The sequence below is a fragment of the Apteryx mantelli genome, chromosome 1, assembly GCF_036417845.1.
Source record: "Apteryx mantelli isolate bAptMan1 chromosome 1, bAptMan1.hap1, whole genome shotgun sequence".
NCBI classification, from domain to species: Eukaryota; Metazoa; Chordata; class Aves; order Apterygiformes; family Apterygidae; genus Apteryx; species Apteryx mantelli.
The window spans coordinates 134554245-134569166 of record NC_089978.1 but is presented as its reverse complement, the minus strand read 5'-3'; the positions used below and the strand labels follow the sequence as shown (position 1 = coordinate 134569166).

At 42.4% G+C, this 14922-nt stretch overlaps 1 protein-coding gene across 1 annotated transcript; it reads right to left on the bottom strand.

The window, feature by feature from the left end:
* Positions 1-8084: 8084 nt before the first annotated feature.
* Positions 8085-12310, bottom strand: FBXO40 (F-box protein 40). Its single transcript, XM_013957994.2, has 2 exons — positions 10412-12310; positions 8085-8282 (listed from the first exon to the last, which is right to left on the bottom strand). The coding sequence occupies exons 1-2, from the start codon at positions 12308-12310 to the stop codon at positions 8085-8087; spliced, it is 2097 nt and encodes a 698-aa protein (XP_013813448.2).
* Between the last annotated feature and the right edge of the window lie 2612 nt (positions 12311-14922).

The following is a 14922-nucleotide window of genomic DNA, read 5'->3' as shown; positions in this document are numbered from 1 at the left end:
AAGCTCCTGCTTTAGATTTCACTTTCACTCTGGCAACACAGCAGCAGCAGCAGCAAAAAAAAATTTAAAACCATTAACTCTTTCTTTACCAAAACGTCTGAGTCTGAGGCCTTAATGGTGAAGTCTTGAGACAGCAGAAAAGTGGAGTGCTATAGACTGGGATCGAGGGGCATCCCCAGACCTGCAGGTGGGTTTTTTTCACTGAGTCCCTCTTTAAGAGTCTGTGTTGTGCCAGTCTCTTCCTGGTGCCCTGCTACGTACTGCCTCTTCTCTTCAGTGTTCACCGAGCCCCTTGTGAAGCCAGTCACTTCTCTGTGTGCGTGCCTTTTAGAAGACTTATGCTTCCTGAGAGACTTTGGAGTTCAAGTTGGTTTGCTTGTTCGTTTTTGTCGATCCTTCTCTAACTGAAAGGAAATGCTTGAAAAGTGGTTTGCTCTGAGGCACTATGATGCAGCACCGAGAGCCTGCCGTCCCGCTGCCAGAAACCAGGCAAGCCTGCACTTAGTGGGAAAAAAATATTACAGAAAGAAATCAGGCTGCTGCACAGGCATAAGAGAGGAAATGGATGAGCTCTGATGGTATTTTAAATACTGCCTTTTTCTGCCTCTTTGAGATACACTGAGAGAAAATGGCTGCTTTTCTTCCTCTGCCAGTCTGTTCCTCTCTTCACAGTCTTACTAGCCCTGGCAGTGACACAGCTTACCCTTGCCATGGGCTGCTATAGTCATGTACACGTCCAAGCAAGTCTTGCTGCAGATTTACTCCTTGCATCCCAATCCCATTCTCACTCACCACTTTAGTCCTACTTGGAACAGAGTCATGAAGAACATTAATTCTTCCTGCTCCTCAAGGGTCCACTGAAATTATGTTTAGGATCCCTGAATTTGTCACACTTGTTGGCCGTCTGCTCTGACAAGCTCACTCATCTTCCCACTGGGGTAATAGCACACAGCCCGCAAGTCCTTGTCATCCCCCTTCCACCTGAGGGGTTCAACCTTCACACTCCTCTCTTCTCACCTGGCCCTCCATGTCTCGGCGTTTCTGCTCTTCAAGGCTGCACACCTGCCCTGCCTTGCTGTAGGTAGACAGACATATACAGACAATACAGACAATAGGGAGGAGAGCCCACACAGAAGCTCAGAGAAAGTACACTTGTCATTTTTCCCATGTCGCAAGTCAAGTTACTGTGACAGTCTGCTGGAAATGACCCCCCCCCTCCTGCCTCTTCTGTGTTGAATCTGTGTTTTAGGAATCAAAACAGCTTCTTCTCTTTTATGATCCATAGGGTTTTTTGCACTCTCCCTGTCTGGCTCTGGGAGCAGACTGCCTCCTCGGGTACAGCTAAGACAGGCTGAGGAAAGAGCCCATCATGTGCCATTGCCCAATGAGCTGGGGCTGCTCTGGCGGATTCCTGACAGCCATCAAGGCAGAGTGCAGGCGTCTCTGCAGCTCCTGCGCTCGGGGCAAAGGCAGCAGCTCTCCCTGCTGAGGCAAGGCTCCTTTCCCTAATTTGTTTCTCTAGCTGCTCCCATGGGACCAGAACGGCACTTTGAGCCTACGGGAGCAGATTTGGCCCTTAGCTTTTTATGCACAGAAGTTGGGGGAAGTCTGCAGCCGGTGCTGTGGCTGTGAAATGAATCGTGGCTTACTGCTTTCAGAGAGGTTCAAACACAGCTATAATGATCGAATTTGTCTTTCAGAGCAGTAAACTGCTCTTGACTATTCTCTGTAATCAAATCCTTCCAGACATTTGGTAAAGCTGAGACTCCCTTCTGTTCTCTGGAGCAGCAGTCCTTTGCCTGCTGGATCAGCCTGGCTAAAGGAAACAGCCCTGGTAAAAAGTTTTGCATCACACTAAGCTAGCTCATAAATACAGTTTTACTGTGTAGGTATCCTGTCCAAGAGATCCATTCAGTGCTGCTGCTGCAACTGCTGGAAGAGAGTTGTGTTATAGGTGTGTCTGGTTTTGTATGCAGGGAGCTGAAAGCCGGTAAAATAAGTACCTGGCAGTAGATAAAGAGGGCAGAAGCCTAGACAGCAAGGAGAGAGAAGGTACTGATGGAGAAGCATCAGGCAGCCAATACCAACAGCTAAAGGGCTATTTAGTTCAGCTAAGGGAAGTGGAGGAGGTCAGGGAGTACTAACAGAGATGTCTGTATACTATAGGGTATCTCAGGCGATATTGTGGAATCAGAGAAGTGGTGGTCGGAAGGGAGCTCTGGAGGTCTCAATCCAACCTCCTGCTAGATCAGGTCACCATGATTTTGTCCAGCCAAGTCTGGAAACTCTCCAGGGATGGAGATTCTACCACCTTTCCAGGTATACCTGTTCCAGTGCTGCACTACCCTGCTGATAAAAAAGTTTTTCCTAAAGTCCAACCTGACCCTTCCAAGCTGCAACTTGTTGCCATTGCCCCTTTTTTATTGCCTGGCACTACTGAGAAGAGTTTGGCTCCACTATCTTTGTTGTATCTACAACCCTTCAGATAGTTGTAGGAAAGAACTAGGAACAGCTACTATGGAGTGTAAACTGGCTGTCATGCAAGTGGCAGAAATACAGTGGAATAACAGTCATGCCAGGTACTAAAATATTCTTCAGTTCAGGACTGGTAGAAATGAAGCTAAAGACAGTGAGTTAGCATCAGATTAATGATGTAATGGGTTGTTTACATAAAACTCAGCAAGAAGGTTAGAAGAGACTTTTCTCTGGCAGAGGTCAGAGTCAGCTGTGAACGACTCAAGTTCATTATTGGATATATAGAGAGAGCTCTAATATTAAAAGAGGTAGATAAATCCCACAAGGAACTATGCTGCCATGAGAAATTAACTTCACATTTATGAACTGAAGACTAAACTCTGATAATCATAATTGGGCCTAGGCCTATGTTTTTCAGTATAGCAGATGACAAATTCCTTCACAAAACAGTCATTGAACCAACAAAAGATTACTTAGTTGTAAATAGCAATTAAGTCGTAGAGCAGCTGGTCATCAAAAATAAATTTGGACTGTGTGATCATAGTTTGCTTACATATAAATTAAGCAGGAACCTAAGCAAAAGTAGGTTTGTACATGAAGCGTTTTTTCAAAAGGAAAAAACATCAAGGCTTTAGGAGAACTCATTAACTTAAACTATAAAGGTCGAGGACCTGAATGTGAAAGAAGTCCAGAATTTCTGTGAGAGATGCACAGCAGTTGTGGAACTTGCATCCCAAGTAAAGAAGCAAAAATCTCTCTGTAACTACTTGGATGAACAGTCAGACCAACCATGTTATTAAAAATAAGTGAAGAATAAGAAAGGAGACAGACTGGCAAAGAAAACTCTTTTCTTTACATGTTTGCAGATATAATGTGACATGTCAACCTGGAAAAGAAACTTTCAGAAACAGAGAAAGTTTTTCAACAATATGAGTAAATAACTGAACCAGGAAGTAGAAGGTGACTATGCAGAGAGAAAAAATAATTGTAACTGATATGTAGTCTTATTCTACACTCAGGAGGATCAAACTGAAGAGTGAAGCAGAGGAAAGGAGAATAATGAAAATGAGGGTACAGGAATTACCTGATTTGAAAGTAAAGCAAACATTATTGTGATGAAACTAAGAAAATAAGCTAAGACAAGTATTTTATTGGATTTTTTTAACCATAATTTTTATTCTTAAGAAAGCAACAAGGAGTTACAAACCTTTACAAAATAACATTGTTCAGACAAACTTCATCTTATCTGTGCTCACTTGGTTTTGGGAGTTGGAGGACTGGCAAGTAATTTCTTCCTCCAGTCTGGACTTATGGTATTTGTCGCTATATGGCCTACCCTTTTGCCCCTTAAGAAATATCATCTCTCCCATGTTACTGTATAACACTGAATGGGAATTCCCAGCCACTTCCTCAAAGAGGAGCATTTTCAAGAACATCAGCTGTTGGCAGTGAACGATGAGTATGCAGGAACATCAAAACTGGTGACTTTTCATGGTTTTACAATGGCCTCTCAGCTCTGGTCTTTCAACAACATACTAGCTGAATAGTTTACCCCAGAGCAGAGGTCCTGCTACAAGAGCATGAGCAAGAGTCATGATAAAGCTTATAATTCAGAACAGTCTGCAATTCACTGAGTTCACAAGGCTCATGCAAATATCTTACTTTGTCAGTAGAAGCCAAAATAAATAAAAATAAACTCTCCATTCCCCTTCTTATGCTCTCCATATGTCTCTACTCTACTAAACATGTCTCTGCTCTGCTATCCCATCCTTCTAGTTTCTGTTGAATTGAATTATTTCCTCTGAACACACTTCCAGTCCCATCACCTCTTCCACATCCCACTTCCCTTCATGCATGTGCACTTTTACCTTTTTCCACTTGCCTCTCACCATGTCACCTTTACTCTGTCAGGTACTCTGTCTTCCTACTCTCTTGTCCTCAGCTTTTTTTGCCCTGCTCTGACCTCTCTGATTTCCATGAGGCTGTCATTCCAGTTCCCATTCTTCCAACACGAAAAAACACTGCAAAATTTGTCAGTCTCCAGAGTGTGCAGAATATTGTTCTTGCCCTTCACAAGACATGTGGGCAGCACTAATGGGATCTAAGCCATGAAGGTCTGAAGTGTGAGATGTGGACAGAGAGCAACCTCTGTGCTCCACTGGATTGGATCCACTTTCCCAATTTGGGTCACTCCACAGCAAAACAGCTGTTTTAAAAAGTAACAAATGCCATGTTTCTTCTGATTGAATCCCTCAAGCTGACATTCAGGAAATGTTTTGGGTCCTAAATTCTATTTAGATGCCTAACTTTCTAATGGGGAAGTTTCCCTATTTATTTTGATTTTCCTTTGGTCAAGTTACAAGCCTAAACAAGGAGACTGAACACTTACTAAATCCAAGCCCAAGCCTCCTTCTTTAGCTCCTGCTAATGAGTAGGACCATCAACATCGGGCTAGCCTGGCATACATGCTCTGATTAATTAAACTGTATCCGATACCAGCCCACAGCTCTCCTCTAGTGTTAAATGAGAGATAAAGTAAGAGGTTTCTACCAGCTGGCATCTGTGAGGTAGGTACTCACCCTTCTGAGTGGGACCTCCACTTTGCTGTACCGTCTTCCCTCTTCCAGGGTGGGATTAATGACTAATCTAAAGGTCACTTGTGGATTTTCAGCTTCTACTGTATAGCCGAAGCATAGGCTGTAAATAAATCTTGTTGACTTAACCAAAAACTATGCATATATATTTACCTGAGTGAGTTTGTTTCTTTCTCTCTTGGTGAATTAGGAGCCTGTGTGTCTCCAGTGTATTTTATAGTAGTACCCAAGGGAAAAGGATCGCCGTCTAGTCTCCTAGATGTTGCATCTTAACCCAGGTTGGTCCCTAGATGTAGTGGTCGAGACATTCCTCTCTCTAACCCACACCTTTAATGACCACACTTGCCAAAGCTGCAGCCTCTCCGCAGTCTGACTTTGGCACCTCCTTCCCAGGGAAGAAGCAAGGTCACCAGTTATAAGGCTGCTGCATAAGTCAGAAGATCTCTAGAAAAAGGAAGATACAAGAAGAAAAGTCCCTGAAGCTGACAAAAGTAGGCCTGAACCAGAATAGCAGCAGTGTCAGTGACACTGATACTAAAGGTAAAATGAGCCCAATTCACCACTAACATAAATCAATTTCAGTGGAGCTACACCAGTTTACAGCAGCTAAGTGGCTGATCAAATGAGAGACAGTTCATAGACTGAATTTACTTTCTAATGGTCTCTTAAACCCGCCTTAAACACTGACTCACTCTGAGACTCTATGTATAAGGCTCTTCTTTTTTTCTCCTAAATTTGTCCATAATTTTGAGTGCCTCCATTTTTCAGTACCAAGCTTAGATACTGGCACCTGATTTTTGGACATGCATTTGCAGCTGCTGAGCATCTTTCACCAAAGAGACCCTCATGTAAAGGCCAGTCTAGAAAGTTTGTGTTGTCTCACATGCATCAACTTTCCTATGTAAAACACAGAGTGATAATATTGGACAACCTACTTCATAGCGGATTTTCTGAGGACAGCTGAGTTTTTGTAAGCATCTTTATAGGACAGGAAGTTTGTTTTTGCACAGTGATTAAACCACAGGACGAAGGAACAAAGGAACACCAGCTTTAACTGCAGCCTGGCCCAGCTCAGATTCCTTGTGTTATTTTGCCTCAATTTTCTGTACATAAAATTGGGTTGCTACTTGTTCTCCACAGGATTCACGTACAGACAGATTTACTCTCATGTGTACAGCATTATGAGACTTCCCAGGAAGGATCTCTAGGGAAAGGCAACAGAATACCATGAAAAAAAACAGTAATTGCTGTGAGTCCTGTTGATAATCCTGGGACTAATCCACACCCCAACAAATCAAAGGAAGTTTTCCTGAGGGCATGTATCTGGAGAAGAAAAATATTCTTATATGGTAGAATCTCAGAGGGACCATTTAAACTGCAAGCATAGATGAGGACAAACAGTACTTGGGGTTGTTTCTGGCACCATGCAATTCATGGCCTCGGTTACCATGGGCTTGATTCAGGTTCATCAGCAACCGTGAGTAACAGCCCTTATCAATAAGAGGTAGTTCTTCCTTGTGTAGTCTGCTCATCCTAGATCTATGCTGAAATGGGGAGCTACAAGTGCAGCATGTCTCAATATACCTGACTCAGGTTTAATCCAGCTGGCCCAGGTAGTGAGAGCAGTGGCACCGGCACCTACTCCATCATGTGAGTGCCTGGCCCAGGGCACCACAGATCCATGAGTGCTGGTAAGCTGTGCCTGTGAGGTGAAAGCCAGATCACATGTGCTGAGCTCACACTTATGAGCTTAAAAAAGAAAGTGACTGTATGCAAAGTCTGCAAGCTGTTGAATCACTCTAAAGCCATTTCAGAAGAATCCCACCTACAACCAGAACTATGGCATTTCTAACTAGCATGTCTGAAATCAGTCTAAATATTGGAATGAGACATCCACTGTTCATAGCATTCCTGCTTTCTCTCAAATTAACTTATTTCAACTTAATTTACTTATTAAAAAATCAACCAAATCCTAACTACTTTTCTGCTCTGTTAGAATAGAAAAAAATTTTATACTCCATTTGATATCTTCCATGTTTCCTGATTGTTTCCATTTTTTCTCCTTTTTAATTGTAGTAAACATTATTCATACCATTACTGAATGAGTTGCTGAATGTTTTTTCTTTTATGGAAAAAAAAATCTTGTTGTGACAAATTGTTCATTGCAAAACTGGTTAGGTAAGACATTCTGAAAGTGTCTTCAAATAATTTTTGATGGCTTTAGTGGATATTTAAATGAAACATTTAGAGACAATTATTGATTGAAAAATATAAAAAATCAACAGATTCCCTAAAACTGTTTGCAACTTGGTTATTTCTAAGAATGAGCGAGTTTGCTTTGGTTGAGTTTTAATGTTCCCATGAGCTCAACTTCAGGCATGCACTCAAATGCTGTCCCAGATAGGTGTTTGCCTGAATCAGGGCCCTAAATGATGGTTTGTGGTTGTGCGGTGCATTCCTGAGTCCTCACTGGAGTTCTAATTTATCCACTTTCTTTTTGGGGCTCCTTTCTCTTTGCCCACATCTCAGAGTACCTTAGCAATTCCTAGACCTGTCAGGTTGGAGGGCACCGGTCTGTATGCCCAGAACTTCTCCAGCCAACAGAGAGGTGGTCCACATCTAGTCAAGCTGTACCTACATTAATGTACCTACATTAACTGCTCTTGCTTCTCTCAGGGACATGGTGTAGGAGCAACAGCCTATCTTCAAGGTTGCCAAGATGCTACTTTCAAACAATATCCTTATTACTTTCTCAAGATTTCTCAATTAAGCAAAGAACAGAAAAAGAAATAGAAAGCACATGACATCAGTGAGCAGTGTGCCAGAACTCTATGGATGACATTTTAGCAATTAAATTAATGCAGGAAAAAGATGCAGGATGTTCCAGATATAGCTGGAGGGAAGCCAATTTCGTATTTCCAAAGGAGAGTTAGAAACAGCAATCTTTACAACCGAATTTCCAAATCTTCTTTCAAATGACCTTGAAAGGACCATGGGGAAAGGGGTGCAGGTCGTTCAGAATCTGCGCTTGAAAGTAGAGACCAGGGTCTTTTGAATCTGCTCTTGAGATTCACACATGCTCGTCAGCAACACAGGGTCCTTCTTGTGCTCCACGTCGTAGAAAGGACAATTCTTCAGATGTTCAGACATGCTCATGGCATCATTGAACTGCCATTTTTTAACTGTGGAGAACAGGCTGCTGAACTGCCAGATCTAATACGTGGGGAAGAGAGGGAGGGAAGAGAAACTGAGGAGAGAAGACTGGAATGTTAGCAAAATATAATACGATTTTAAAAACCTCGGTCGGCTTATAGTGAATGTACACTACTTGTACTGAACAGACTAGTGAAATTCTGATCATGCAGGGCTAGTATAACAAATAAAAATGTGGTCTGTATTGTTACATACCTCATACTTGCTGGGTTTGCTGCTTTTGTCATCAACTGTTATTTTTAATGGGAAAGTATCCTTCTACAGTGTTTGGTGCTAATCCAGTGCTGTACATTAGGAAATCCAGGACAGCTGACACTGCACATCTACAGAAAGCTACATCACACATGTACAGTGTGCAAAAATGGAGGCTAGATGCATCCAAGGCAGTTATAAAGCAGAGTAAATAGAGCATGCTTGTATAATCTCTCTCTCTCTCTCTCTCTCTCTCTCTCTCTCTCTCTCAAAAAAAAAAAAAGACTAAATAAAGATCTCCTTATAGTTGAAAGCATATATCAGTACCTTGGAAGTAACCACCCTCTAACAAGCCTGGAAAATTCGGGGGTTAAGGTTATTCCTAGAAGAAATCCAATCTTGTAAAAAATAGGAATAGTCCAGTTAAAATGTGCAATTTTTGTTTGCAGCAATAGCATGTATTTGCGATAAGACTGTGGTTAAATCACTTTAATATTTGCTGTATCCCATTAAATCAAATTAATTTTTAAAGTCATATTGGATTTCTTTTCCCTAAAAATGTACTTTCTTGTAGAAGGACAGTAGGTGGGTGTGTTACAGTTCAGAATTACCTGCACCTGTCCTAGTCCTGTGTAATCGTAGCTATTATACACAACAATCAAGAAGTTCAGTTTAATTACAAATGGAGTGTTTTCAAGCAGAGTCTGTCCATTGGAAACAGATTCATGTGTGGTCAAAACAGACAGCTAACATGAAAGGGCTGGGTATTCTTTAAAGCGAAGGCTGCTGGTTTGAAATTATGCTACACTAACTGGAGGTAATTGCTATTTGATTGCTCAGCTGGAACTTCTTCCTTCTACTGAAGGAAGCCACACCCTGCAGTAAATGATTTCAATGGCTAATTTCTGGTTTGGATTTGGCTAATTCAACTTGCAGCCATTGGTTCTTGTTACACTAGATTTAGAACTCACCACACTTTGTATTTTCTTTTAATAGTGAGTACTTTTCATGAATTGCTAAGTTTCCATTTGGTAATATCAATAAGTGGAGATCTTTAGTCATCTATTTGAAAGCCAAATCATTAGATCATTTTTGTGAGTCTTCTTTGGATCTCTCTAATTATTTGCCCCTAGATCTGTTTCTTGTGGGCTTGGTCATGAAGGAGTCTCTTATATTCCCCCTCCTGTTTTATGTAAGAGCAACTGCAAGGCTATCAGCTAGCAAAAAAACTGCAGTAACTGTTGTTTCAACTAGGATTTAAACTGAGCTGTGTTCACATATTTCATTCAGACTACCCAGACAGCCAATAGAGAAAATAATTTTCCATCACAAACAGTGGGAGGCCAATTTCAAACCACCAGCTTAGCAAGAAAGGGCTTCCTGTCTCCATACTTCTCCCTCAGGTGCTCACATCCCAAGAAACCAGACTTTTATGACAACCTTGTGAACTACTAATCATGAAAATCCTAGAATGTTGATGTGAATCCTGAGCTCCTTTCACAGTCACATCTCCTTGTTCTTTTTTACACTTTTTAGTGTTCTAAAGCGTGCTTTAGTTTCAAGATACCATAGTCCAGCTTGTAAAGAGGAAAAAAGAAAAAGACAAACCTCAAGTTCTTTAAGAACTTGTGTGTAACCTTCCTAAGAAGGTTCTTATCAGGAATTCTCAATTCATAGTGCCTATGCGAACAAGTTACCCAAAGCAAACCTGGGTGGGAACTTGCAACTGGCCAGTAGGTGCTCATTTACACCTTCCTACCTTTGCTAGATTTACTGTACTTTACATCCCTGCACCCTCCCCAGACATACTGTGCTGTGATTTACAACTTTGTGATTCTTCCCCATGTCTGTGTGCTCACATGCAGCATCACTTGCTATGCTTGTGTTTTTTCTGGAGAGGACCCATAGCTATCCTTTTCCCAATATCAGTCACTTGCCTTTCCGCGAACTCTCCATGAAGTACCTCCATGGGAATATCTTTTTTTCTCCCAGACCAGTAGGACCATTCCTCTCTCTTGAAGAAGAGTGGCACAGATGTCCCGCATCAGCACTGACACTTGTGATAGCTGAGATAAGCTGAAGCTGTCCAGGAACCCGGCAATGTACTTGAGCACTTCTACTGGCAGGCTACTCAGTGAGTCTTTATTTCTCCCTCGATTAGCCACTGTGGAGCTGCACTTCCCTGATTCAGCAAGGAGGGTGTCAACCTCTGGTTTAATAGCAAATGTCTTGAGAGGCTGGCTGTATATAACCTTGGCCTTATGTCCAGCAGGGCGGAAGTGGTTTTGAACATAAGTGCATCCCAAGTAGGCCAGCGGACAGCGATGCTGAAACCATCCATCCAGACATGACTGGATATCAGCATGCACATTCTTGAAATGTGATGGGAACTCATCCCTCCTGAAGAAGTGACTGCACATGAATGTGAAAGCTGAACTGCTTTTGTTGTGTCTCCTTGTTACACATTCTGTGTAGAGCTCCACATGGAGTTCAGGTGGGCTTTTTTCATCCACAAGATCTGCTAGAACAGCATTGGAAGAGAAGGGCTCCACCTGAAAGTTGTATGTCTGTGTTGCAAAATCCACAAAAAGTCCATCAATACCCCTTGCTTCGGAGATCTCATGGCCTTTCAGCTCTTTTTCCAGTGCACACAACAGTGTGGTTTTAATTATATTTGCTTTAGGTAGTTCTTCTAGGCTTATTCCCAATTCTGAGGTATCCACCAGCTTGTCTGAGGTTGGCATTTTATGTCCCAGGGCATCTCCTAGTCGTGCTCTTTTGCCACAATAGCTAACTGGCACTTTGAAGGTGTAGACAGTCTTTACCTCCTGAGCTTCTAAGTTCCCATATACAAAGTCTTTTTCTTTGGGAGTGCAAGCAGCTAGCTGGCCAAAGCGAATGAGCATTCCCCCATGATGTACCAGATACATATTGTAATCAGCTACACCAACTTCTTTCTTCAGCCTCTCCAGGACTCCTTCTTGCCAGGGAGCCAGTCCTGTCATTTCTGTATTTGGTGATACCTGTTCAGTCTTTTGGTCTTTTGCTTCTTCTGCATCAGGTACTTCCTTTGCCTTCTCTGTGGAGGTATCAGTGCAAGGGACTGATGCTGTTTTCTTGGAAGCCTCCTTCGTCTTTTTTCCTGCACTGACTGCTGAGCCTGTTACCTTGCAAGCCAAGAACTCTTTGCTGAAAATGTTCTCCCAGGTTTTGTAACCCCCCAGATCCATTCCTTCTTTGTCCTTTGCCAATTCTTCACGCTCATGTTGGCTGAGCTCAGATGATTGGTCATCACCTTGGGAACCACAGGTTAATCCTCCCACAGCACCTTCTTCCTCCCCTATGGCTTCATCCATTAGCTCTTCCACTTCACACTTTTCTCTCCATTCTGGAAACAATTCAGCCATTTTCAAAGTCCTGAAAAGTATCTTCTGGTCTCTGAGAGCCAAGGCCGTGTCAAGACAGTCTTCATTCAAGGTTTCCTTCATAATGTTCTCATGGAGGGTTGTTTCTGAATCCACATTTGGCCAGCGATTCCACTCCATCGAGCAGCAGACAACACTGGCTGGACAGACCTGAAGGTGCTTCGCCAGCTTAAAGCGGGCCATGGAGAAAGGACAGCCATAGGCCGAGTTGAGGCAGGAGACCTGCTCTAAGGGACAGAGCAATTGGTGCTCCTCCTCCTTGCACATGTGAAAGGTGGCCCTGCAGTGAAGGCGGCAGCTGATCACCATGCAGGAGATGGAGGGCTCAATCGGTGCACGACAGTGCCGGCTGAAACATCTCTCACAGTGCTTGTGCTGCCCAGGGGGAGGCTTCTGAGCCAGGTGCTGCATGTAGCAAAGACAAAAAGAAAAGCATTATTGTCTGGAGGAGCAAGAACAGTGGTCGGATTGCCTGGGTTTGATTTCCGTACGGTGGGCATTCACATGCAGTTCTGTGGGCAAACGACTTCCAGTTATATATCAGCAGTGATCCCTGTGTTACAAAGTGGCCTGATAGCATCAGGGATATAGGTAGGGTCTCAGAGGTCTTTAGTTGTTAGCCCAGCAGAGGCAGCAAAAGTTTGAGAGAGTGAGCTGATTTCTGCCCCTGTATTTGCACTGATTCAGTCTATTCCAAACTGCTGAAATCAAAACTGCAAAAGAAATTATGTGAGGGCACAGAAAGGTTCCCCACTTCCTCAATATTATTTGAATAGGAAAGATGATATTTTTTTTCTCCTCCCTAGAAAAATTAGCTGGCCATTTGGCCTATGAGTGTCGTCATGCCCCCACCCCCATATTGACATGAACGTTTCACAAACGAACCTTCCTTTCTTCTACAGTAGTAAAGACTGAGAGTGAGGGATGTTTTCAAGATCACATTTCCCAGTGTGCTAAACAGACTGTGTTAAGGCTGATTTGCCTGGTCTTCCTTGCTTTACTTTCCTGATTTACCTGTATATTCCTAAATGATGCCTCATGCCATGGAACAGAGACTGCTGGGGACTTTCCTTCAGGCTTGTTTCTCTGTTATATTCACTTGCAGGAGCCAAAACCCTGACTGAGGTGATGCCTTAGTCTGCATTTTGGAGAGGAGCTCCAGAGCACAGTAGAGCCTTATATCAAGGTTGCACTCACCCAGTTAAATCCATTTTCTTTTGCCTTTTTTTTTTTTTTTTACAAACCAAAATTTCCATTTGGTGATCACCTTTCTTCCCCTTGCTGACTCCAGTGAGTGTCAAGCAGATATGAAGGAGGGGAAGAGGGCAAGTATGGTTTATGCCATGCTCCGTTCAGCACTGCAGTGTGCAGCGAGAGCGGAAGAGGAACAACAAATATCTAACCTCAGCAGAGCTTTTCCCTTCCTGTGACAGTACAGGAGAGGTCAGCTCTGAGCATGCTTTTTACAGGATGCCTCTTTGAGAAAGATTTTTTTTTCCCCCCTCTGGATATTTTTTAATCTGGATCATTTCTCTTATCTATTTTAGAGCATGATCCCACAAACAGGTCATCACCGCTCTGGTTTTTGGTTCATCCTACGTACTTCTCAAAAGTCAGTGTGAAACACTACATGAAATGGAATAGGTGATCGTGACTTGATCATATTTTATATACAGTTTTTGAAGATATTGTCTTCAAGTGATACCATAGGGGGCCAGAAAATAGGGAAACAGGTCCCAGGCAACAAGAATGGAAACAAACAATACCAGTCTAGTCTCTGTTTCCTAAATTCAGCTGCCATCAGGCAGCTCCATTAATTTAACATTTTGCAACTGACAGACTGGATTAACAGAAGAAGTTGAGGATGCCAAGACAAATGTTTTAGAAATTTCAACCAGCTTTATCATGTAAACAGGCTACATGTTTTCTTAAGGAAGACTGTATTTCCGTTCTCACAATTCTGTATTTCTGTGGTTTCAAAATATATACAATTTTTTTTCCAAACCTCTCTTTAAAAAGCTGTAATATAAAAAGGACATATAATGTTCCTGAGGTCCAACAACAAAACAGGAGAAGTACAAGAGTGATGTATGAAGTTCCTTTTATAAAATGTTATCACTAGCAGATTACTAGCTTTGTGTGAGAATGAACCACTTACCTGCTTTGGTTTCTTTATTGTGTTTTTACTTTGTTTCCAGGATGTCAATTAAATGGTTTAAATCAGCTAATTATAAAGCCATTTTTCAAAAGTTCTCAATGCCCCCTTGCTCATAATATCTCTACCCTTGCAATATTTTCAGGCAGTAGCTGTTACCCCTTCCTAAAAATGGGAAAATCAAGGCATGGAGATCGATGGCAAGTAAATGGAGATGGTGATTAACATAAGGCACCTCTTCCTTTGCCGTAAGAATGTAAGAACATAAGAAATGACATTCTGGGTCAAACCAGTGGTCCACAGAGCCAAGCAAACTGTCTCCAACAGCAAACCTAAGAGGTGCTGGGACATTTTGTGGTCCTTTCCCCTTATACACTCCCAGCATGCACAAGGGTTGGATTAGAGAATTAGAGGCTGCCCAATCCTTCTGCTACTTCCTTGGAGCACCAACTGACACAACTAACCCAAAAAATAGCTGCTGTATGTGGAAGGATCCATACTTCTGATTGTCTGCTCTTTGCTGTAAAGGCCAGGCTGCTTTCCAGCCTGGTTCAGTCTGGTGCAAATCTTTGTGGGAGGGAGAACGTTAATGATAAGCATGAACTGTAGTTGTGTTTCCAAACAGGACCCAGGACATTTTTTTTCTGTCCTTTCTTGTAAGAAGCAAGACTGGGGGAGTTTTTACTCAGTCAAAATGGGAAGAGGATTCTTGACAAGTCTACCACCACACTTTCTGTGCGGTAGGACCTATTATTGGACTCTTGTTTGGCTCTGGGAAAAAATATACATTATTAGTAAAATAATTTAGATCTTACTTTTTCCAATGTTAAAGAAAGTGCAGTGGCAGCACCTACCTAGATGTGAGTGA

What these genes read in the sequence shown, in the direction of transcription:
- FBXO40 (XM_013957994.2), bottom strand. Translation starts at nt 12,310, where the DNA reads ATGCAGCACCTGGCTCAGAAGCCTCCCCCTGGGCAGCACAAGCACTGT. An exon ending in CATGGAGAGTTCGCGGAAAG is followed by an intron (nt 8,283 to 10,411) that starts GCAAGTGACTGA and finishes CCCACGTATTAG; the next exon opens with ATCTGGCAGTTCAGCAGCCT.